General features: G+C 53.2%; 1 protein-coding gene across 1 annotated transcript; it reads left to right on the forward strand.

The window, feature by feature from the left end:
• Positions 1-4,241: 4,241 nt before the first annotated feature.
• Positions 4,242-17,410, forward strand: NIM1K (NIM1 serine/threonine protein kinase). Its single transcript, XM_054575282.1, has 3 exons — positions 4,242-4,536; positions 14,353-14,621; positions 16,661-17,410. The coding sequence occupies exons 1-3, from the start codon at positions 4,242-4,244 to the stop codon at positions 17,408-17,410; spliced, it is 1,314 nt and encodes a 437-aa protein (XP_054431257.1).
• The last annotated feature ends 5,444 nt before the right edge of the window (positions 17,411-22,854 follow it).

The following is a 22,854-nucleotide window of genomic DNA, read 5'->3' on the forward strand; positions in this document are numbered from 1 at the left end:
AGGTGACTCAGCTCTGCCACAACCCGATTTGGCACCCTGTGACTTGTGGCTTTTCCCAAAACTAAAATCACCTTTGAAAGGGGAGAGACTTCAGACCATTGATGAGATTCAGGAAAATACGACAGGGCAGCTGATGGCAATTGGGAGAACTATGTGAGGTCCCAAGGTGCCTATTTTGAAGGGGACAGAGGTGTCATTGTCCTATGTACAATGTTTCTTGTATCTTCTTCAACAACCCAATTTTTCATAGTACATGAACGGATACTTTCTGAGGGACCACATTTCGTGTGTGTGTATATACATATAGTAATTTATTTAACCGGTTTCCTACTTATGGGGAATTAAACAATTTCTAGTTTTTTTGCTACAAAACAAGGCAGCAGTGAATATCTATCTATCCATTTTTACATTAGAAATAGGTATATCTTTGTGCGTGCACGAGTCCCATAATTCCAGATGTGAAATCGCTGCGGCAAAGGCTGTGTGCACTTGCTCTTTGGGGGCCGCCACAGCCGAGCGCCCGCCAGGCCGCTGTGCTGATGCTGACTCTCAGTGACCGTGAGTGAGCATTCCCGTTCCCCGAACCCTCCGCATTATCACCAGTGCATTATCATTCTTTTGTAGTTTGCAAATCTGTTTGTAAAAACTCTAATTTCAGTGTAGTTTTTGTGTGTATTTTTTTTTCAGTTGTTAATGAGACTGAGCATCTTTTTATATAGTGTAGAGCCATTTGTACTTTCTGTGAAATGTCTACTCCTGTTCTTTAATTTTTCTTTTAAGAAATCGGTATTTTTCTCTGCGACTTGTGACAATTCTTTATCCAGGAGATTAACCCTTTTTCTGCCACGTTTATTGGAAATCTGTCTCTACCTGTTTACCGTTAAATTCTTTCATTTGTTTATGATATTTGTGGCAAACAGAAAGTTACTATTTTATGTAGTCAAATTTAATGTTTCCTTTTATGGCCTTCTCTGAGATCATTTTCAAAACCTGAGTTTTTCTAGTATTTTATGTCTTCACTTATTTTGCATTTCATTAGGTGATCTATTTGGCATTTATTTTGGAGTAGGCAGGAGAGAGAGGTTCAGTTTTTTCCAGTTGGCTGGTGAGCTTCCCAGAATTGCAGTTCTTTCTCAATCCAAACCCACAGCAACATTTTCAAAACTGTAAAAACTGCCTTATCTGATCTAGCCAGATTAACTGCCTCCCTGGTCATTAAGGCCAGACAATTGGTTTCAAAGCCACTGCACAGGAAATTTAATCTGTGGGTGTCAGGTGTGTAATCCAAGCACACCTAGCAGCCGTGCCTGACCCCCTCCTTCTGGAATTGGGAGGGGAGAGCAGGGTTCCTGGGGTGCCTGCAGATAGTCAGGGTAGCAAGTCCAAAACCTGATCGTGAACCGCAGGCTAGAGTGGAGCTGAAGACACAGAGCCCAGGACAGGAAGGGGGAGCCAGGAAAGCAGAGAAACAGTCCTGGCCGACCACTGCGCGGAGTCGGAGATTCCAGGACGCCGGAGGCCTGCGTGCCTGGGGGGGGGGGGGGGGGGGGGGGCGCCGGCCTTTCAGAAGCGACAAGGTCAAGGCCAGGGGAGACTTTGCTTTTCTGTCCTGTGTGAGCAGCCCCAGAGCAGTGCTCAGTCTGATGGTGGGATGTGGACTCAGCTGTCACCTGCACAGGAGGTGGGACCAGGAAACCTGATGGCCAGGAGAAGGTAGCCCACGCTGGGGACATGTGAACTGAAATAAGCTTTCTGAAAGAATTCGAGTAAATGCTGGGACAGTGTTATTAGTTTATCAATAAAGATATTTACATCGACTAAATCATGCCTCAGTGTAATGATCAATAAATTGCTAAGTTAATTCATTCCATCTTCACAAACTTCTGTTGACCGAGGGCCTGGTGCGGTGCTGAGTTCCAGGGGATAAAGGAGGAAGGGGCAGCTTCCTGCCCTCCAGGTGCTTCTCCCGTGGGGAGCAGGTGGGTCAGCGGCACAGGCCGCATGGCGCTGAGAGGCTCTGAGAGAGTCACGCCCGTGTCCTGTGAAAGGCCAGCAAAGACTCAGAGTCACGCAGCTCTTCACAGAGGCTGCTAGAGCAGGTGGTCCGCCCGCGTGTCCTGTCTAGCGTCCTTACTCTCCTTGCAGAGGTTAAGCTCAAGTTTCAGAATTACAAGTAAAGCTACCCTGCTTCTTATCTGCGCGGCCTCTTTCTGCCCAGGATCTGAGATCTAGGGCCAGAGAGATTCTTAATCTGAGGGACAGGACAGGGTTCCAGAGGGTCCGGGAACCCCTTAAAACTGTACACAAATGACATGCGCGTGCCTTTTTCCTGGGGGTGGGGTCATAGATTTCATTAGAATCTCAAAGGAGTCTGGGAACCTGGAAAGCTTAAGAACCCAACTTAGATTTCCCTCAACCTAATTAAGGCTCTTTTATCTTAAGAACAGCTTTTAAGACATCCTAAGCAGACTGCAACCTAGAGATATGTGTGGTTACTAACACCTGGTTCCTTTAAACCTCCTTTCTCCTCCCAGCCCCACAGGTCCCTCTTCCTGCCCTCGCTAGTCTTTACTCGACTCCCCGGTACTAATCACCACAACACAGGCCGCCGTGTGCGCAACCGTGATCTTGTGATCTTGTCAGATGGAATCGGTTCACATTTCCATGGCAGTCTCTCCTGTTTTGCTTTAGGTTTTTGGTTCAGAATGCTCAAATCCAAAAAGCCATTCAACACACAGTCTGCAAACACTTTCTTTATGCAGGACGCTGTGCTCCCAGTCGAGGGAGACAGGCAGGGAGCGGGACACGCAGACAAAGTCAACCCCGTTCCCATCTTCGGGAGATGAGACAGCTTGGAAAATGCTCCACACGCCGCGGGGACTTAGAGAGGAAGTGATTATTTCTCACCCTAGGGTGCAGGACAAAATGTCATGAAGATGGCCTCGCTGGGCAGTGTTTCTTATCACTTGTACCCTTGGTAACATTACCCTCTGTTTCTGCACCTTCAAAACGAGCTGCTGGGCCTGGAGGCTGACACATGATCAGAGACACCCAGGACGCAAGGCTGGGAGGAAAACAAGCCTTTGTCATAGAATGACAACAGCAAGGAAGGGTAGGGGCACAAAGTATAGAAAACGTTGTAGGAGAACATGCAACTGGAACTACATTGGAAATGTAACATTGTTATTCGAATTGATGTTAAGAACTTTTGAAAACTGATATTAAGAGAAAATCTTGATCATCATTACTATCAAGATTATAATATTAAAAGTCTGGCTTTAAAGCAAGCCAAGGCAATGTCTGTATTTTCCTAAACCTCGAAAATAGAAACACTGATTTGCTAGAAGTGTCTACAGGCTGTGAGGGCTTTTCTAAAACGTCGATTGAGGAACGTGCGTATGCACATTTTCTTCTTACTAGGTCACATATAATCAAGCATTTACTACTGGTGTGAGTCATAGCTGAAAATCGCGTGGTGCTTTCAGATCAGTGCTTACAAAGCAGTCCCGCCTCCGTTCCACATCCTGTGCAGTTCATTGGCCTTGCTGATGCATTTTCTTCCTCTTTGTTCTTAGGACAGACCAGCACCTGCCAAATTTTTGAGACAGCTCGCGGCTTAGAGGGAGGCTCATCTAAATAAAGGCCGGCTAAAGTGACATCGCAGGGATTTAATCCTTCTCCGGCTGCCGTGGGAGCATCAGGCTGACTTGCCGGTTTCTGCTTTCCTGGGTCCAGATGAGTAGGTCCCGGCGGCCCTGCCACTAGTGCCACCAAGGAAGGTCAGAGCCGATTGCCCGCCGCAGCGGGGGCCCGGGGCCTGCAGAGTGGACCAGCCGCTGACCATCAGAGGAAATAGCAACCTGGAGCCTCTGTCCTGGGACCCGGCCGCCTACCACAGAGCATCGGAGCACGCGGCCGGCCAGGAGGACCCTGCAGCCTGTCACGGAAGTGCCTATGGTGGCTGGCTGTGGGCCAATTGCACAGTGAGAGCCGGAACGTCCACCTTCAGGGAAGGTGTGAAATGTCTCGGGGAGGCAGGCCGCGGTGGGCGGGGCCGGGTGAGCTCCGCCGGCTCCGCTGACGGCCTCGGGCCGGCCCTGGGCTCTCCGGGCGGACGCGCGGCTCTGGCAGTCCCTACCTCCCATCTCCCGCCCGCCTGGCCTCTTCCGCTCCTCCCCACCCTGCCCTTGATCGGCGCCTCTGTGCTGAGATGGAGACGTGAGCCAGCAGTGACGGTGACGATGACAGCAGTGTACGTGAATGGAGGCGGCCTGGGGACCCCCCACTATGCCAGGTGGGATCGACGGGACAGCGTGGAAAGTGGCGGTCAGACAGAGTGCAACCAGGAGGAAGAGGAGGCGGGGCAGGCGCGCCAGCTGACCCCCTTTGAGAAGCTGACCCAGGACATGTCCCAAGATGAGAAGGTGGTGAGAGAGATCACGCTGGGGAAGCGGGTCGGCTTCTACCGAATCCGGGGCGAAATCGGCAGCGGCAACTTTTCCCAAGTCAAGCTTGGGATTCACTCCCTAACCAAAGGTAGGACCTGACCGCCCAAAGATGACCGGACCCCCCTCCCCTGCTGTGCGATCGGGACCCAGTGCAGGGTGGGTTGGGGTCCAGGACAAGGAAGCAAGTGAAGCGTTGTCACATAGGCCCTGTCCTGCCCTTGGCTATTTCAGTTAATCTTCACAGTAATGGGGTGAGGGTGCTGTTTTTATTTCCACTTTGCAGATAGGGAAACTATGATCCAAAGAAGTTAAGCGTGGCTTCGGCAGTTCAACCCTGGATCGTTCCGACTCCAAAAGCTCTCCCCCTGCACCATGTGGATGAACTCAGACACTGAGGGGCCTCTGTCTTGGAGAAGTGGACTGTGGCTTGGTTCCAAGGCAACTCATAGTCCAAGTCCTTGTTTATACTGCCTGTTTGGGTTTGTGTGTCAACACCAATGGCCCAGAATGGCCCAGGAGACCTCCCAGATCGCGCCGGTCAGTGGACAGCAGGTTCTAGTCTCCCCTCCTTACCCGAGGCTGCTGCTTCTGTTACATTTGGGGGAAAAGAGTTTGATCTCAGGACCTCCTGTGCGTCGGCCTCCCCTGCAGAGTTCTCGCTGTTGCTAGGTTCCTTGCTGCCTGTCGAAGCCCACACTGCTGGACGCCCGCCCCTCTGGGCTCTAGAGCGGCGACGCCCAGCATGCTGGCCGTGGGGAGGAGCTCTGCCGAGGGCCCAGCAGTGCGGGCACGTCCCCGGGTTACCTCTCACTGAGCTGAAGCCTGGACATTATCAAAGAGTTAAAAAAAAAAACCCCAAAAGGAACGCTTGCAACTCAGTACAGTTCTACGGACTTCCAAAGCCCATGGGCTCTGCCCGCTCCCTGGGAGCCCTGTTCTGACATGTTCTCTCCTAGGACCCGCCTGCCACGGTGCCTCCACGGCCTCTCTTTTCTTATACACATTGTCTTTCACTCATGTTTCTTTTCCAGCCCCGAGTCTCACGTTTCTCCCACCCCTGTGTTTGACCCCTATAGGAAAAATACCATAGCCCCTTACACCCATGTACACACACATGCGTTTACACACACACTCTCACGTCACTGGAGCTCCAGTTCCCCTTCCACGCAGCTCTGAGCCCACGTGCGTGGGTCCATGTCTTCATGTCTCGGCTGCTCACCTGCCTTAGCTGGGTGCATTACAGCCCTCCCGTGGGCCTCAGGTCCCTCACTTGTAAAATGCAGCCAATGACAGCGCTTACTCTGCTCAGAAAAGGGGATCTCGCACTGTAGCTCCTATCCTATCAGGGACAGGCGTCGCTTTTCAATGGTCTAGAACAACAATGAGAGAAAAAAGGTTGAACGTGGCGGGCGGGGGGGGGGGGGAACAGAGAGGGGCCAGAGAGTGAGACAGGAGACATGGTTAGGAAGCAGTGAGACGCTGGGTAAAGGCGAACCAGGAGAGGACTCTGGGAGGGGACGGTGTCCAGGATGGCGGAGAGGTCACCGAGGCAGCAGTCCGAGCAAGGCCTGCGGGACCGGGCCAGCTCCAAGCGTGGGTTCAGGTGGTAGAATCCAGGGCACAGACAGTGGGGACAGGGGGACGGTGGGAAGGACATGGGCTCGAGAATCAGACAAATTCGTGGCAAATCCTCGTTTGGTCACTTCGTAGACATCAGACTTTGTGCGTGTTCCTTAGGCTCTTTGGCCCTCGGTTGCCTCAGCTGTCAGGTGGAGATAATTCCTCCAAGTGTGGGAACATCAGAAATAACATATATGAAGTCCATGGCATGTGCTAGCCACTCAGTAGCTAGTAGCTCGCATTGGTGCAACTCTGCTTTTTACTTAACCTTATTTCAAAAGGAAGTTTAATGTTATGAAAACCCAAAATCACTTGCACTCTGAATAGAAGCTAATGGCAAAAATAAATACAATGCAAACACATTTAAACATTTTATTTATTTGTTTATTTATTTTCCCAGCTTTATTAAGATACAAGTGACATAGAACACCGTGTACATTCAGGGTGTACAACACAGTGATTTTATGTATGTATCTATTGTAAAACGATGACAGGAAGGTTAGCACGTCTATTCCCCTCGCACAGTTACAATATTTTTTACGTGTGGTGAGCTATTTTAAAATCTACTCTCTTAGCAACTTTCAAAAAGTTTTAAAGAAAAATGACCAAGTAATAGAAAGCAATTTAGGACAGGTCAACAACCAACCTGAGGCTTCCTCTTCGCCTCGATCGGAGAACCGCAGAGAGCCGACGTGTTGGCGGCCGCGAGCAGCACTATTTAAGGCCGCTCCCATGCACTAAAGTCATTTTGCGCCCCGAGTGTTAAAGGTTCCGCTTTGGGAAACGCTGACCTCATCCAGTCCTCCTGCATTTTATGGAGGGGCAAACAGGGGCCCAGAGGTGGCTGTCCTGGGGCACCACAGAGACGGGTCTAGAACTCAGCTTTTCTTTTCACCCTCTCACCCCGCCAAGCGAGCTCCAGCGCCGGTGCGCTGGGGAGGGGCACCTCTCATGCAGCGGCCCGGACGGCTGGCCCCACGGACCGCTGCCCTCCCCGGCACCAGACCCAGCCAGGCCCCCGCGCTCAGGGACCGTCCCTCTCCCGGTGGCAACACTCCAGAGAGGGGGCCTGCCCCCGAAGTGCCTGCAGAAGAGCCGAGGGAACAGGGGACAGTTAGGGAGAAACAGAGCGCACGGCCAGGACTCAGAGGAAGGCCGCTTCCCGCTTGCCCTTCTCTTGCCCAGACACAGTCTGAGGGAGACCTGCCACCATGTCTTTCAGTGGCAGAAGGTCATGCAATATTGTGGAAAGAGATTGGCTCTGAAGTCAGCCAGACCTGGGTGGAATTCCAGCTCTTTTTTCTCTAGCTGTGGGGCCTGAACAAGTTATTTTGCCATTCTGGCCCTCAGTGTCCTCGCGTACAAATGAGGGAAATATATCAGCTGCACAGGATTGTTAGGAGGGGGACTATTTTTAAATATAATATATTGACTCCCTGCCATGTGCCGGGACAGGGCCCACAGTAAGTGTTCATGGGAAGCTGTTATCGGTTTGCTTCGGCTGAAATCCTGCATCATTCCGTTCCCAGAGCGGAAGCCTAGTCAACCAGCTCACAGGGCAAGCGTGCCTCGTGTCCAGTGGACCCGCAGCAGGGCCGGGGGCCGGGTTTCAGCACGCGACTGTCTTTGCCCCTTCTCCTTCTCGGGGCCACACGGCTTCTCATCCCCACTTCCCTTGACGAACGTGTGCCGTCGTCCTTTCCTCTGCAGGGTGTCCTCTGCTCGCTTGTCAGGAGGCACGTGGCCAAAGCTGGCTGTGTTGGGTCCCGCAGCTGCATAGCCTCTGTGCTTTCTTGTCCATCTCCAGCGGCTGCTTGTTTCGTTCTATCTCAGCTCAGATGTGAAAGAAAGAGAATACAGGGGAGGGCACAAGAAGGTCTACAGGCGTGAGTATGTGAAACGCAGAGTTTATTCTTATTATTTATTTATTAATTATTGTAGTATTCATTATCAACCTACTCTTGCCTGCCCTTGTACGATTTCTCACTGGCCAGCTGATGACGGGCCACCCTTGAGTCAGGGCACGCCTGTGGCAAGTCAGCGGTCGCCCTTAGGGTCATCGGTCCTGTGACTCTCCCAGCAGAGCCCTCAGTCCAAACATGTGTCTTTGGGAAGGCGAGTAGAGAGCACAGCGAAGTGACTGGGACATATGCACTGTAGAGACAGGAGCCAGGTGAGCAAGCAATCTCCACAAGACAGCATCCAGTTCTGTAGGCAAGCTATGCGGTGGGGTGCGCAGAGACAGAGAAGCAACAACTATGGATATGTCTATAATGACTTCCTTCCTGAATTCTGAGGGTTTCTGTTGTATTACGAAATTAAGTCAATTCTAGTCCCTTGATGTTCAGAGAACGTGGCATTTTCCTGCTGTGCACTTGGGCACTTTGGTGGCTTCATTGACGTGAGATCCTCACTGCTAACCTGCCCTATTGTCAAGGGTTCAAGCCACCTTCTGTTTACCGGGTCCATGTGCTGAAGGGGAGGAAGGTCAAAGCAAGCCAGAAAATGTGCCGGCAGGTAACTGACCACATTAGACTAACGCAACAGAAAGAAGAAATCCCTGACCTCAGCCCATGACCGTAGGCCCTCCCATTAGGGCCTAAGCCTGACCTCGTGCCTCATCTCTCTTCTGGGGTTCTACCCTCCCGTAAGCCCCCGAGTGGAGGAAAGAGTAGGAAAATGAGAACAATGGGCCCCGAAAAGGGCCACAGTGGGGGACACCCAGTGCAAATCCATGTGAGGCAACACAGACAGCGAGGGCGTGCCGGTACCGGGAACCGAATCTCGGGGCAGTACGACAGAGTCAGGACGAAAAGACTGGCTTGTAAATAGAAAGGGGACATGTGGCTACTCTGAGCAGATGGGCATAGCAAGAAAGGGGAAATATTTCTCTGAGATCTTTACCTTTAAAAGAGGAAGCAGATCCATTCGCGAGTGGCTTAGGAGGCCTCCTTGGGCCTTCAAACACCCTGACCCATGGCCAGGCCATGTCAGATTACGTAATGTGGGAAGCGATTTCTATCAGTGTGGTCCCCATCCAAAGCCACCCTGACCAGGACTGTCATGAGGCTTTCCAGGAAACACAGGCAGCCTGGATAAGAGAAGGGAACAGTGTCCCAGGAAAGCGAGGGTTTTGGCGCTGGGGCAGCTTCCAGCACAGCAGTTCTACAAAGGGGCCAGCTTGCCCTGATCTCTAGAAAAAAGACTCCGATGCAGGCCCCCGCTGGCTGGAGTTTATTTTTATAACTAACAGCTCAAATTCCCTCGGGCCTTGCAAGATGATAGGGCAGGCTGAAGCCAACATGATTAGAAATTAGGCTGATTAGAAATTTCTCAAAAGCGATGAGGCACTCGGCTTCTGCATATTTTATGTCCCATCTGTTGTCACAAACAAAAGTAAAAGAGGCAGCACGTCTGTCCCTTTCTCTGTTGCTGCCCTCCCTGACCTCTTCTTCCCTGGTCTTCCTCTCTGTTACTCTAGTTTCTTGTTTCTGGAACCCTTTCTTTTCACCTCTCAACTTATTTATTCATCAGTTCATTTATTTCTCTCTTTAAAGAATATAATAAACTCTCCCGTGCCCATAGTGTGCCCTGGGCCCTTGCCAAGATGAACGTGATACAGTTCTAGCTTGATAAGGACTCACACTACTCAATGGAGACAGACAGGAAACAATTGATAAGCGTTGTCACCCAGTAAGTTACAAAGGGTGGGCTCACCTGGGCCAAGGGTGTCAGGAACGGGTCAGTTGACTGGGAAGGGCTGTGTTGGGTCTTGAGGTTTGAGGAGAAATCATACAAGACTCGGGGCAAAGGGAGTTCTAGGCAGGGAGAAGATGGGAAGTGCGTGGAGGGGTGAACCGTCTGGGGAGTATTTGGAGATCGGAACGTAGATCGCGAGGCTGGAGCCGGGATGCACCCGCAGAGGAGCGGGAGGTACAGTGGGCGCTGTAGGCAGGGGCTGACCGTGGAGAGTCTTCTTGCATATTTGGATTTCATCCTTTGGTATCGGGGACCCATTGAAGAGCTTAAAGCAAGCAATTAACACAAGTGACTAAGAGCATTTGATCTCAATGAGGAAGGTGAACTTGAAGTTGGGGTGTGACAGGAGTCAGGGACATCAGAATAATATGCTAGGCTAATGGTTCAGATGAATGTGACGTCCATTTCGACTCAGGGGGTGGCTGTGAGGATGGAGAGAAGGGGGTGCATTTGAGAATATGTTAGGATATTGGAAACCCTTGTGGTCAGTTGGATGGGGGAGGAGAGAGGAAGACAAGGGAGAGGAGGAATTGGGGCTGACTCCCAGTTTCCAGCCTCAATGACAAGCAGTCCGTAGTGAACACAGGGGAACAAATGGGTGTGAGGGTGAAGGTGCGGAGGCACTGACCTGGAAGTACATGGAAGTCAGGGGCTAATGAGTCCAAAGTCCTCTTCGAGCCCAAGAGAAAAATGTACAAATAAAAAATCAAGATTTGGAGCCTAACAAATCCAGGGCATGGTAAAAGTCTTGGGTGTCCTGGTCACAAGTTCGTAGGTGCCAGACCTGGTATCATATTGATCCTTGGACTTTACCCACAAGCCTTATAAATAAGAAACAGTGAAAAAATGTTTGGTGAATTAAGTTAGCGTACTAACTTCTCACGAACAGTAAGCAGGGGTGGGAGGCCCTCCGTGCTTAACCTCCCAGGCTGCCCCGACTGGGGAACTGAATCCGTCTCTACAAAAGCTTAACAGAGAAGACCCACTGATTCTAAAAAAGTGATCTCTCTTCTTGAAAACTTGTTTAAAAACAGCAATGAAAAGTCATGTCTTCTTATTTTAAAAAGTGACTTTTGTGAATCCATCCTAAAAGTAAGTCCAGTATTAGAAATATGACAACCAAAAAAATGTTCATTACAGCATTATTTGTAGTACAATAACTTGTATGGCCCGACGATATAGAAATGGTCCCGTAAATGAAAGTGTGCATACCGGGTGTAAGGTTACACAGCCGTTAAAAATCATGACAATGCAGAGTGCGTGGCCACATGGAAGAGACGCGAGGCCCCACAGTAAACGAAGAAGCAAGACACAAAATCGAGTGTGCACCGTGGTGCTCCTGAGGTCCTCCCAGGGTCCTTGTGAGGGCTAAATGAGATCGTTTGCTGAGTGTCTACTGTGTAACAGGCCCGCCTCTGGGGACCCGGCAGTGAACAAAACAGACAATTGCTGGCGAATGCAGCGTCTATCCTGGTGGGGAAGTCAGCCAGCCAGTGACGCGTTAGGTTAGGTAGGGGTAGTGACCGGCAGGAAAGCAGGGCGGGGAGCGGCCAGGCGCACAGGGCTGCGTCCTGGGTAGGCCGACCCGGCAGCCTGACCGAGGAGGGGATAACGGAGCAGAAGGACTAAGGGACCTGGCCGCAGGCGCACACGAGGGAGAGTGGTCTGCAGAGGGAGCGGCAAGCTAAGGGCGCGGCCTGGGAGCGTGCCCGCCATACCGCGGGGTGAGCGCAACGAGGAGCGGGCACCGGGTCCGGCAGGCCAGCGTGTCACAGCAAGGACAGGGCTTTACCTACACCTGAAACCAGAGCCCTCAGAGGGAGTGAGGAAGCGACGCGATCTGCCTTGTGCCTTAACAGGATCGCCTTGACTGTTCGGTTGAAAACAGCCTGCCGGGGTCAAAGGCAGAAAAGGAGAGATCACTAAGGATGTGGCAATAACCCAGGCACAGGCTGAGGGTGCCGTCAGCCAGCACAGTGGCCGTGGGCTGCCGAGGCGAGGCTGGATGGCGGCTCGGTTTAGAAGGCAGACGTATCGGGATTTGCCGATGGACTGAAAATGGAGTATGAAGAAGAATCAAATGCTCAAGGCTTTTGTCTGCACTGTGGCAAAAATAGCACTTCCATTTACTGAAGCTGGGATGAGTGTAGGCGGAGCAGGTTTGGGGTTGGGGGTCATCGTGTGCTCGTATTGACCATGTATGTTGGACATGCTTATTACACACCTATCACACACACGTGGCAGCTGTGGTCAGTGCCTCACTGTCTCCTTGGGCCTTACCATTTCCATGCATGCAGGTCCGACCTGCAAACGCCAGTCTCTCTCTCTGTTGGCCTCTGGGCTTTCTCCTCCTACCTGTATGAGAGGCCACAGGTACAGGGCAAGTGACATCCCTCAGGAGCGGCCAGTGACCAGTGGCCGGTGTAGTGGATGGAGAAGTACCCCAGCTCTCTCGCTCTTCTCGCGATAAAACTTAGGCATCCTAAGTCTCAGCAGGACTCCCTGGTAACCTAGTAACACACCCTTTATTGGCCGCCTTTCCTTTCTATCTCACTTCCTCATCCTTCTACCAGTGTTTCTTGGGGTCTCCTCCCTCACTCCACTTGCACTTGACTCTCTGCCTCAGGATCTGCTTCTGGCAGAACCTGAACTAGGACAAACGACCACGCGGAGGGGTCGTGTAGGCAGGTGAATGCGTGGATGCATCTGGAGTCATGGAGGAAATACTTGTAGAGAAGAGGGAGGTGAGTGGTCCGGATCTTGAGCCGCCATAATGTGGGGAGCAGTGGTCAGCGGGGAGAGGCCACGCTTTATCAGAAGCCTGGGCCAGAGCAGGGGGAGGGTCCAGGTCAAACAGAAGCTTCTTCTCTGGGAAATCTGCCCATAGAAGAACCGTGCACCCAGCAGGCTCCACAAAACCAGGAGTCCCTGTGTCAGGTGACGGTGGTGGGGGTCCCTCACTGGGGCCGGGGGCCTGCCCAGGTCACAGACGGAGGGTCTGCCTAGTTACGGCTGCCTCCTCCCCTCAGCGTCCCCCCCCCAGGCCCCGCGGAACCCTGCCTCTTTCCATTCTGGAAGTCCTACTTTAATCAGCAATAACACTATTTTAAACTGGCAGTGTTTATTTTCATGCAGGTAAACACTGTGCCAAAGTTCTTCGAAAAAGTTATTTTGCAAACAGGTCCAAGAGGCATGGTGCAATTTTGTTCTCCCTGGTTACTTGCCTGGAAAATCTTTCCGGTCTAATAGAAAGTCAGGTCCACTTTGAACCAAAAAAACAAATGAAGGTTTACCTTGGAGTAGAGATGCAGTCATTTTCAAACATCATCCATTTTTATTACACACTTAATCTATATTAACTGTATATCTAGATTGCATAATTAACATATGGAAATTAGAAAATATAAATGAGCAAGAACAATTTAAAGGAAAACCATTCATGATCCTATTAATAAAATAATTATTCTAAACATTTTGATGAATATCTCACTAGCATTTTTTTTGTGCAACTGTGTATTTGTATTTTTCCTCCCTTGTTCCATATTGAATGTCTTCTCCTGTAACTATTTTGATAGCTGCACGGTGTACCACTGTGCAGCTAACTAAGCCACATGCTGTGTTAACCACCTCTCTTGCTGGATGCTTAAGCTATTCTGAATATCCCGGGAGTCTTCTCATGCACACATGCAACCTTGTGCCGATGTCAGATTATTTCTTTAAGATTAAATGCCCACACTGGAATGGCTGGGTCAAAGTGTGCGACCATTTTTAAGGCTCTCAATACATGAGCACCAAGTTATCATGAATTGGTATGATAGTCCAGGAATTGTACCGATGAATCCTTCCCCACACACTGCGTACCGGCGGGTGGGTCCAGGCACTGAGGAAGGGCAGAGCCCACACGGGGCGGGGTAGGCGGAGACCAGCAAGGAGTCAGTGTGTATAGGCCAGAGAGCTGAGATCGTAGTTCAGAGAAACGCAGACTCCGAGCATCATGACCCGCATAAGACAGGTGCCACAGAAGGCTTCCTGGAAGGGGCTGTTTCTGAGGCTCGCCTTGCGGGACCACCAGGGGTCAGCTGAGTAAACAACAGGAGAGGGGTCCTGAACCAGATCAGTGAAATGATTCAGGTGGAAGAAAGGTTCCAGGCATAAAAATCCTAGTCCCTTTTCAAGGAACCACGAAAGGTTCTGTGGCAGTTGGCCCAGCGCTGCGCACGGGGACGTAGGATGGCAGTCAGGAGTGATGGATGTTGAGGCTGAAGGCATGAGCGGGGTTTTCTCTGCTACACAAAGGAGCTTGAACTGCACCCAGAAAACTGGGTAGAGATCATCAAACTAAAACCTCCTTGGGAGCCAGGCATTGGCATCAAAACACACTGATGATCAAGGATGCGCTCTGTTAGCTTGGAAACACCTATTTCACCTCTGTGTCTCATAAAACAAAGGGGCCGATGTAGTTCCCTTTTGGCTCTGAATTTTTGTAAGCCTATCAACTCTGGCTTTGATGCTTTCTTTTTTCCAGAAAAGGTGGCCATTAAGATCCTGGACAAGACCAAGTTAGACCAGAAAACCCAGCGGCTCTTGTCCCGTGAGATCTCCAGCATGGAAAAGCTGCACCACCCCAACATCATCCGCCTTTATGAAGTGGTGGAGACGCTCTCCAAGCTCCACTTGGTGATGGAGTATGCAGGGGGTGGGGAGCTCTTTGGGAAAATCAGCACCGAAGGGAAGCTCTCCGAACCGGAAAGCAAGCTCATCTTCTCCCAGATTGTGTCTGCCGTGAAGCACATGGTGAGTGGGGCGTGGAAGGGGAGTCCTGCTCCATTCTACCCACAGCGGGAATGTGGGGCCTCAGGTTACCAGCATCCCAGCGTCCCAGAGGGCTTTAGACCCACAGGGCAGACAGCAGTCCCTCCTGTGAGGGTCGGGAGCCTGACTGCGCCCATGCTCATTCCTCTAAAGCAACACCCAGGAATCTCTGGTCACAGGGCAGCACCCTGGCTTCTGGATGTTAGCAGGAGTCACTCTGAGCAGCCCGATGACAGTCACTCCCCTGCCGGTCACATCCATCCCTTCAGCTCCACCTTCCACCACCTAGAGGGCTAGCTCCTCGCTGCTTCCTGGCCTTGCCCTCTGGCCCCGTGTCGAGGGCGCCCTCTGCCCCGTTACCACACCTCACACTCCAAACCCTGTCCACTTCCTGGCCCAGCTCCAGCCTGTCTCTCTGAGACTCTCCTCGGTCTCATGTTGGCTCACACGCCCGTCTTCCTTGACTTCAGAGAACGCCTCCAGCTCTTGCTGCCTCTGCTCAGGCTTGATCGTGGCATTCTTAGTTCAGTTCTCTGATTATTCCTTCAGCTAAGTCTGGACTCCTAAAGCACACGCCCTAGACCGTTCAGGAGCTGGTGCCTCTGTGCCCTGTCTACCGTTGGCCGTGTTTCCGGGCACCCCAGAGCACTGGACGGCAGGCCCCACACACTTCGATGACTCATTTAGGGCAGAAGCTTGAGCTGCCCTCTTTTCCAGATCTCAGTCGGTCCAATGGGCAGAGAACAGGTCCTTGTCTGGGGCCTGTGTTAGTTGAGACACTCTTTCTACCTTATTTTTCTGCCTGGATGTTGGAGGTCAAGGCCTAGGATCAGTGACCTTCTGGCCAAATTATTGGCAGGGGAATCAGTGATCTGCAGGCCCAAGGTAACAGATGGGAGGGAGGGAGGGGGAGGAAGGAGAGGCGAGCCAGAGAGCAGAGCCCTGTCCTGACGGCGGGGGGTGTTTCAGTCCTGGAGGTGGCCACTTCAGTGGCCTTTACTGTGGGGAACCTGCCCAGGGCCTGGGAGCAGGCCAGGCCGGCCTCTCGCACCAGAACAGCTGGGTGCAGACTGAGTCCTCCGAGCTCCGAGCCCTGACATTTCTCCCAGCTGTCTCATCCCAGAAAAGAGGAAGGATGAACCAAAGACATAGTTCCAAACTTCACTGGGCGCGTGTGCTCCATGCTGGCACCATGCTGAACACGACAGACACAGCATCATGCGCAGTTCTCTCGAGGCCCTTACGAGGTGCCTTGCCCACGTCCCATTTGACAAGGAAGAGAACTGACGCAGCTGGGATCATTGAACCCCAACTTAGTTAACCGAGCTGTCCCGGCTCCAAAGCCTGGATTCTTAGCCCAGGAGGCACGTCAGCAAGAGGACCAAGAGAGAACCATGTCCTAAGAGCCCTGGGGCCTGAACAGGTCCAGGTTGTCAGGAGTTAAAACACAAGGGTCGGGGCCACGAGGTGGGGCATGGCTCACAGTGGGCAGTGGCACAGGCGGCCGGAACCTGCCGCAGCAGCCTCGTCCCTTCTCCGGAATCCTGGAAAGACAAAGGAGCACACCCGCGGGAGCATGGCTGGGGGGCTGGGAGGCTGGGAGGCTGGGGAGGGCCCCAGGCTTTCCTGGACTTGACCCTAGTCAGGAGATAGCTCGCCCGAAAAGCCCCCCTCCAGCCTCGCACGCGCGGGATTACTGTCCCATCGTGTCGACAGGGAGTTGGTAAGATCTGGGTCTTATTTCTGGCACTAGCTCGCGAGGTGACACGCAGGGACAGGCTCCAGCCCTCACCCCCCAGGAAGAGAAAACTGTCCATCCCTTTGTGGCCTGCGGGTGGCTAAACGTGCCGTGTGTGGCTGGAAGTTTCGGCGGGGCAGCCCTCAGGGCCTGTGGGCACGATTAGCCTCCCTCGAATGTCTGCTTTGATGGCATCTCACTGTTCCCGAGGAACTGCTGCCTTTTTTTTATGTTGGTATATTACTTTGGAAATGATCCTTTCGCCCTCTGTCTTCTCCCACAGCACGAAAACCAAATTATCCACAGAGACCTGAAAGCAGAGAACGTATTCTACACCAGTACCACCTGCGTGAAGGTGGGTGATTTCGGCTTCAGCACAGTGAGCAAAAAAGGGGAGATGCTGAACACCTTCTGCGGGTCGCCGCCCTATGCGGCGCCCGAGCTCTTCCGCGACGAGCACTACGTGGGCGTGTCTGTGGACATCTGGGCCTTGGGGGTGCTCCTGTACTTCATGGTCACGGGCACCATGCCCTTCCGGGCGGAGACTGTGGCCAAACTGAAGAGGAGCATCCTGGAGGGCGCGTACAGCACGCCCGCACACGTGTCGGAGCCCTGCCTCCGGCTCATCCAGGGCGTCCTGCGGCCCGGACCCGCCGAGCGCCTGGGGATCGACTCTATCATGAGCCACGAGTGGCTGCAAGGGGTGCCGTACCCCACGCCTCTGGAGCCTTTCCGGCTGGACCCCAGACATTTGTCGGAAACCAGCGCCCTCCGAGAAGAAGAGCACGAGGTCAAGAGCACGTTGGAGCATTTGGGTATCACGGAGGAACATATTCGAAACAACCAAGGACGAGACGCACGGAGCTCCGTCACCGGCGTGTACCGCATCATTTTGCATCGGGTCCAGAGGAAGAAGGCTCTGGAAAGTGTCCCTGTCATGACGCTACCAGGCCCTCAAGACAGGGACTTAAAGAAAGGGTCCCGTGTCTACAGGGGCATACGACACACGTCCAAATTTTGTTCAATTTTATAAATTGCGTTAGACTGTTGGTAATTAACCAAGATCATTGTTGCTGCTTTTAAATTTTTTCATGGACAACCTGGTGGGGACTTTTTTTGTAATTTTTAAATAAATTTAAATTTAAGGTATGCGGGGGTTTTTTTTTTTCCACAAAATGAATGTATTAGATCAGATTCTGGCTTGGTTTACAATCTTTGCCTGTTCTCAAACTCTAGCATTTGTTCATTTAATTGAGAAGTACTTATTTGGTGCCTGCTCTATGCCAGACACTGTTTAACGTGCTGGGAGATATAGCAAAAAAAAAAAAAAAAAAAAAAGAAGAAGAAGAAGAAGAAGAAGTACACCAGGTTCTTCCCGTTTTATGCAGGATATTCCAGTGCTGGACCAAAGCGCTTACGAAAGGATTTTTTTTTTTTAAGAGAACTGTCGTAGTGATAGAGTATTCAAATAGGGCGGTTGATAGGAGAGGCTTGCTCCTTTGGATTCGATCATTGGCAAAGGCCGCTTTGAGTGGACAATTGGATCTGAATGGGAGAAGCAGGAGTAACTTGAAAAGCAGACCAAGCGCACTCCAGGCAGCCAGAGGCCTTAGACAGGGCCCCTCCCAAACAGAGGCCCGACTAAGGCTCCCACGCAGAGGCTTTGTCTGAGGAGTAACCTAGGGAGCAGGAGCGAGGGGCTGGGGAGGGAAGGGAGGCCAGCGCAGGGGCCGGAGCTCAGTCTGCAGGCTCCTCTGGGGAGCCTTAGGAAGCCCATCCCGGGCGTGTGCCCGGAGCGCAAAGGGGAAACTGTTGACCCTTCGGCTCCAGAGCGGCCCCACGGTGCCGCCTGCCCTGAGCTCTCAGCTGATGCTGTGTGACAGCCAGGTAGGTTCCCAGTGCCCCGCACGCCCCGGAAAAGAGAAGCCCTGGGAAGTACAAGGTCCTCACCACTGGCCAAGTAGGACCTGCGGGAAGCTGCCTGGATGTGCCCAGGAACGGTCCCTGCATCAGTGGCTGGAGGCAGAAGTGTGGCCCAAAGGGTCTGAGGGCACACAGGAACTGTCCTACCCAGCCCAGCCCCACCCCGGCTCTGCGCACTTTCACCCTTTGCAGAGTCGCCGCCTTGGAGGGGGTGGGCCCGGAAGACTTAGCAGCCCATTAGCAGAGGAAGCCGCAGCAGGGGCGCTCGCCGTGGGGAGCCTGGGAGGCCCCAGCCCCAGGCAGCGTTTCTGCTTCAGTACAGCTTGGGCGGGGCCTGCGCATCTGCATTTCTCCAGTTCTTGGGCGAGGATGGTGCTGCTGTTCAGGGACTGCACTCTGACCACGCGGAGGCCGCAACCTTACGGCAGCTGCCCCCGAGGCTATGATTGGACTCACCCCGCTCTAAATTTCCTGCACATCCTCCAGCATTTCACTGGTCTGGGCTGGGCGGTAGGACCCAGACCTCTGTCATCACAGCTTTTGAGCCTTCAGCCCCCTGCTTGGCTTGTCAGCCCGCGGTTGCCGCCGCCGCCCGCTCACTGTTACCGGGAGGCCCAGAAGTGACACTTGAGTGACTCTCGTGGGTTCTGGACATGCTCTTCTTTAACTCCGTGTAATAATCACGGCCAAGCGTCTAGGCTCTTTTCTTAACCTCCTTGTTAACTGGCACGGAGATCCCAAAGGGACCCTGTGACAGTCATAGATTTCAGTTTGCCGGGCCCTTATTGGGCGCCCTGCTGAAAGCATCCCTCTGCCCCTGGGAACGAAAACCTCTAACCTAGCAGTGCCTAGGTTGCAGGAGAGAGAAGTAGCAATTCTTCACATGGGTCCCGGCTCGTGATGGTGAGAAAAGGCAACCCGACATCTACCCATGGGTTCCAGGCCTGTGCCCGTTAACCAGAGCGTGGTGCGATCTGTCAGCCACTGTTAACCAACGTGTGCTAAGTCCTGGAGGGCGGTGCCTCGACCCTGCAGGGTGCTGTCCTGCAGCCGGGGCCTTCACTGACCCCTCCGTTGTTCTGTTGGTGTTGGCTGCGCCTGGGGCTCGGGCGTGTATTAAAATGAGCAGGTCCTGTGGTCGGGTGCCCATCGCCCACTGCCTTTGCAAAAAAAAGTGGTGCTTGAGGCGACGTTATGTGAGACGCCGCAGCAATGGATCGGACAGTCTCCGCTGTAGCTTGGCTGCGTTGGAGAATAACTGTAGGCAGGAAAGGCAAGCCATGCCCTGAGTAGATTCAAATCCAGTGAGGACACATCGTGCCTGTCGGCATTTATGACTGTGGGTCTGGTGATGTCCAGCTCAGGAGACGGCAGCCCCACTGCTTGGTCCCTAAGTGTCCCAGAATCAGGTGCCCAGTCACACGCCAGGGGTCTGAGTGCTTCTTTGCTGCAGAAAGCATAGCCTCCTGCCAGGACCCTCCAGGGCTGAGCTGCCACCTCCTGGGGCTGCCAGCGCCCCCACGCAGTGTCCTTCACTGCCATGCGCATGGCCGGAGTAGCAGCGCAGTTTCCATCACAGCCTGAGATGGGACCTTTGTGTGTTGGGGAGGCCCACTTGAAACCGGCAGCTCTGATAAATGGGTTTGAGGGAAAAACCAAGGACAACGTACGGGCTTGCAAAACCCAGAGAGGCCCGCCAACCCTGTGCCTGTATCCCAGTGCCCAGGGGTGCGAGGTGCGACGCGGGGCCTCCCCTGCCGAACGGGTGCGCGGGCCTGCCCTGGCCGCCCGCCCTGCAGCGCTCGGTCTGCGCGGCAGGCCCCGATTCCTCACGTGGTCTACCACACCCCCTCCGGCTCTCAAGCCCTTGGTAGGGCCTCTGCAGCACTTGCCGCTTTCTGAGGCTGAGTCTGCCCGACACAGTGGGCAAGCAGGACGTTCTGCAAGGACGTCATCGTAACCAGGGTCCTTTCCAACTATATTAACATAGCGCAGGTTTGTCACCACCTACCTAGAGACGACTGCTGTCTGTCCCGGGGAAGTGTGAACCGCTCTTGATCCTCCATTCCCTCGCATGTCTCAGTTTAGACTTTTATCCAAGACTCCTCACAAATTCTGGGTGAATATGCTGCATGCACTTGTGGCTGCAAAGACCCCCCCGCCCCCCACTGTGCGCCAGATCTGTAAACGGACTTGATCTGGGACCGTGATTTTCTCACGGTGACAGGACACACCAGGCTTCTGCTCACCAGTCTGCCTCTTTTATTTTATTTTTTTTTGGTCATGCAAGTCAAGGCACACTCTAGCCAGCTGTCACGCAGAACCCTGAGATCTGCTAGCCATTGTCACAGACCCCTGCGGGTCGAGACACCCTGATTTCCCCTCCAACCTTCCCCTCCATTATATCACGCCCACCTCACCTCTGACACTTAACAACACATGGCTCCTGCCACCCCCACTTACAAGCACGCCCAGTGCCCTGGCAGATGTCCTACCACCAACCCCTGGGCGGCCGCCACCCAAGTCCCCACAGGTGCTAAGCGTTCCTACGGCCTCAGGGAAGGGACGTCAGGGAAACACAGGCAGCTCTTCAGTCTCACGTAATGAATCTATCCTAACACTCACACCTCCTGGAACTTTCCGTCCCTTTCCTGAAAGCTATGCCACAGCAGTGTCACCGTGCCCACCTCATTCACTGTGAGCCAAACTCGCCTCCAAGTTCCACCGCCATCCCACAGTGTGTGAGGGCCTGCTCCGATGTCCTTCACTCCACATCCCATGTAAATGTTCCCATGATAATAAGCTGTCCTTTTTCCTGCCTTCTATCCTCCCCTCGGCCTCCCCTGCCCCGGGCGCATTTCCCGCGGGAGCCACTCACCCACACTGCCCCTTGGCTCCTGGCAGCACGCACCTGCCAGGGTCTCAGCTACGTGCTCCTCGGCCCAGGTTGTATTTCTCTGCTCGGCCTGTGCTGGGGCCTGACCCAGTTCTCCAGCCGGAGAATAACAAAGGCATTGGCGGAGGATCGCGAGGAGGTGAAGCGTCGTCTTGTGGTCACTTGCCTCCCTGGAGGCCTCGGCGGGGTCTTCAAGCAAGGGAGACGCACAGGACGGGGAGCCCGGCGTGCAACATCTTCAGGCCCGTCCGGCCTCGTGTTGCTGAGACCCCAGCCTCCCAGTCTCTCCCTATCCAGGCCCAGACTTTGATCAAGGAGAGCTGTCGAGACTGAGTCTTTTACCGCCTCCACAGCTCAGCCTCCATTACCGTTAGACCCTGGGCCTCTCTCAGATAGTGTCCTCTGCTGCAGGGACAAGGCTCTCCCTAACCTGCCCCAAAGGCCTGAGGCTTTCACAGCAGGCCTTAAGTTGGTAGTTGGCTGGTAAGCCTCTTAGTCCACCCCCGCCGCTCCCTGCCGAGGCTTCCAAAGCAGTTAATAAAAGCTGGCCAGGCCCTGGTTGGTGTGGCTCAGTGGACTGAGTGCTGGCCTGCGAACCAAAAGGTCACTGCTTTGATTCCCGGTCAGGGCACATGTCTGGGTCCCAGACCAGATCTCCAAGTGGGCGGGTGCGAGAAGCAACTGATCGATGTGTCTCTCGCTCTTCCTTGTTTCTCTCCCCTTCTTCCCCCTCTCTAAAAATACACAAAATCTTTTTAAAAAAGACTTAGGTATATAGTTCTTCCTGAGAGTAGAGAGATCAGTTTGTTAAAAAACAAACAAAACACCAGCTGGCCAAACCCAGCCCTTATCATCACCCTGTGCGGTCCTAGCACCGCAGGCACACACGGTCCGATGCTCCCGGTCCACCCGCACCTGGCGGTGAGCCTTGGCCCTAAGCGTGCTGCTCGGGCGTGCCAGGGGCGGTCGGCGCCCTGCTACCGACAAAGCATGTGTCCTCTCCATGCTGTGATGCTTTCGTGGCATCAAACACAAATTTATCGACTTCGTTTGTTCTGTGAGAGAGTTATTTATCGTGGGCCTCGCTGCACTAAAATCAGGGTGTTAGGCCTGGGTTCCTTCCTGGAGGCTCTGAATACCTATCTCCTGGCTTTTTCCTGCCTCTAGACACATCCCACAATCCTTGGACCATGGTCCCCTTCCCCCAGCCTCAAAGCCAGCCAGCCATGTGCATCTCTGACCATCCTTCCACGGCCACAGCTGACCGCAGCCCAGAAGGGTTCCCTGCTTCTAAGGACCCATGTGATTAGGTTGGCTTGTCCAGACCATCTAGGATAACCTCCCACCTGAAGGTCCTTAACCATACCTGCTCTGGCCATGCAGGGTAACATCCTCAGGTGTTACATTCTTTGGAGACCAGTTTGCTAAAATACAAACGGCTGGCCTTAGCATCACCCTGCGCTGTCCTGGCGCCACGGGCCGCAGGATCCGATGCTCACTGTCCCCCTGCGCCTAGCGGGGGGCCTTGGCTGGTGGTAGGCAGTTCTACGCGGGCTGTAAAGTTGCTTTTAATCTTCAATTGCCAATTCATAATCTTAGGTTGTTTTTAGGAAAACAAAGGAACTCTCTTCATAAAAATTTATAGAAAACTTCACACA

The sequence above is a fragment of the Pteronotus mesoamericanus genome, unplaced genomic scaffold, assembly GCF_021234165.1.
Source record: "Pteronotus mesoamericanus isolate MK-2021 breed Mesoamerican mustached bat unplaced genomic scaffold, CSHL_Meso_final contig_29, whole genome shotgun sequence".
Taxonomy (NCBI): domain Eukaryota; kingdom Metazoa; phylum Chordata; class Mammalia; order Chiroptera; family Mormoopidae; genus Pteronotus; species Pteronotus mesoamericanus.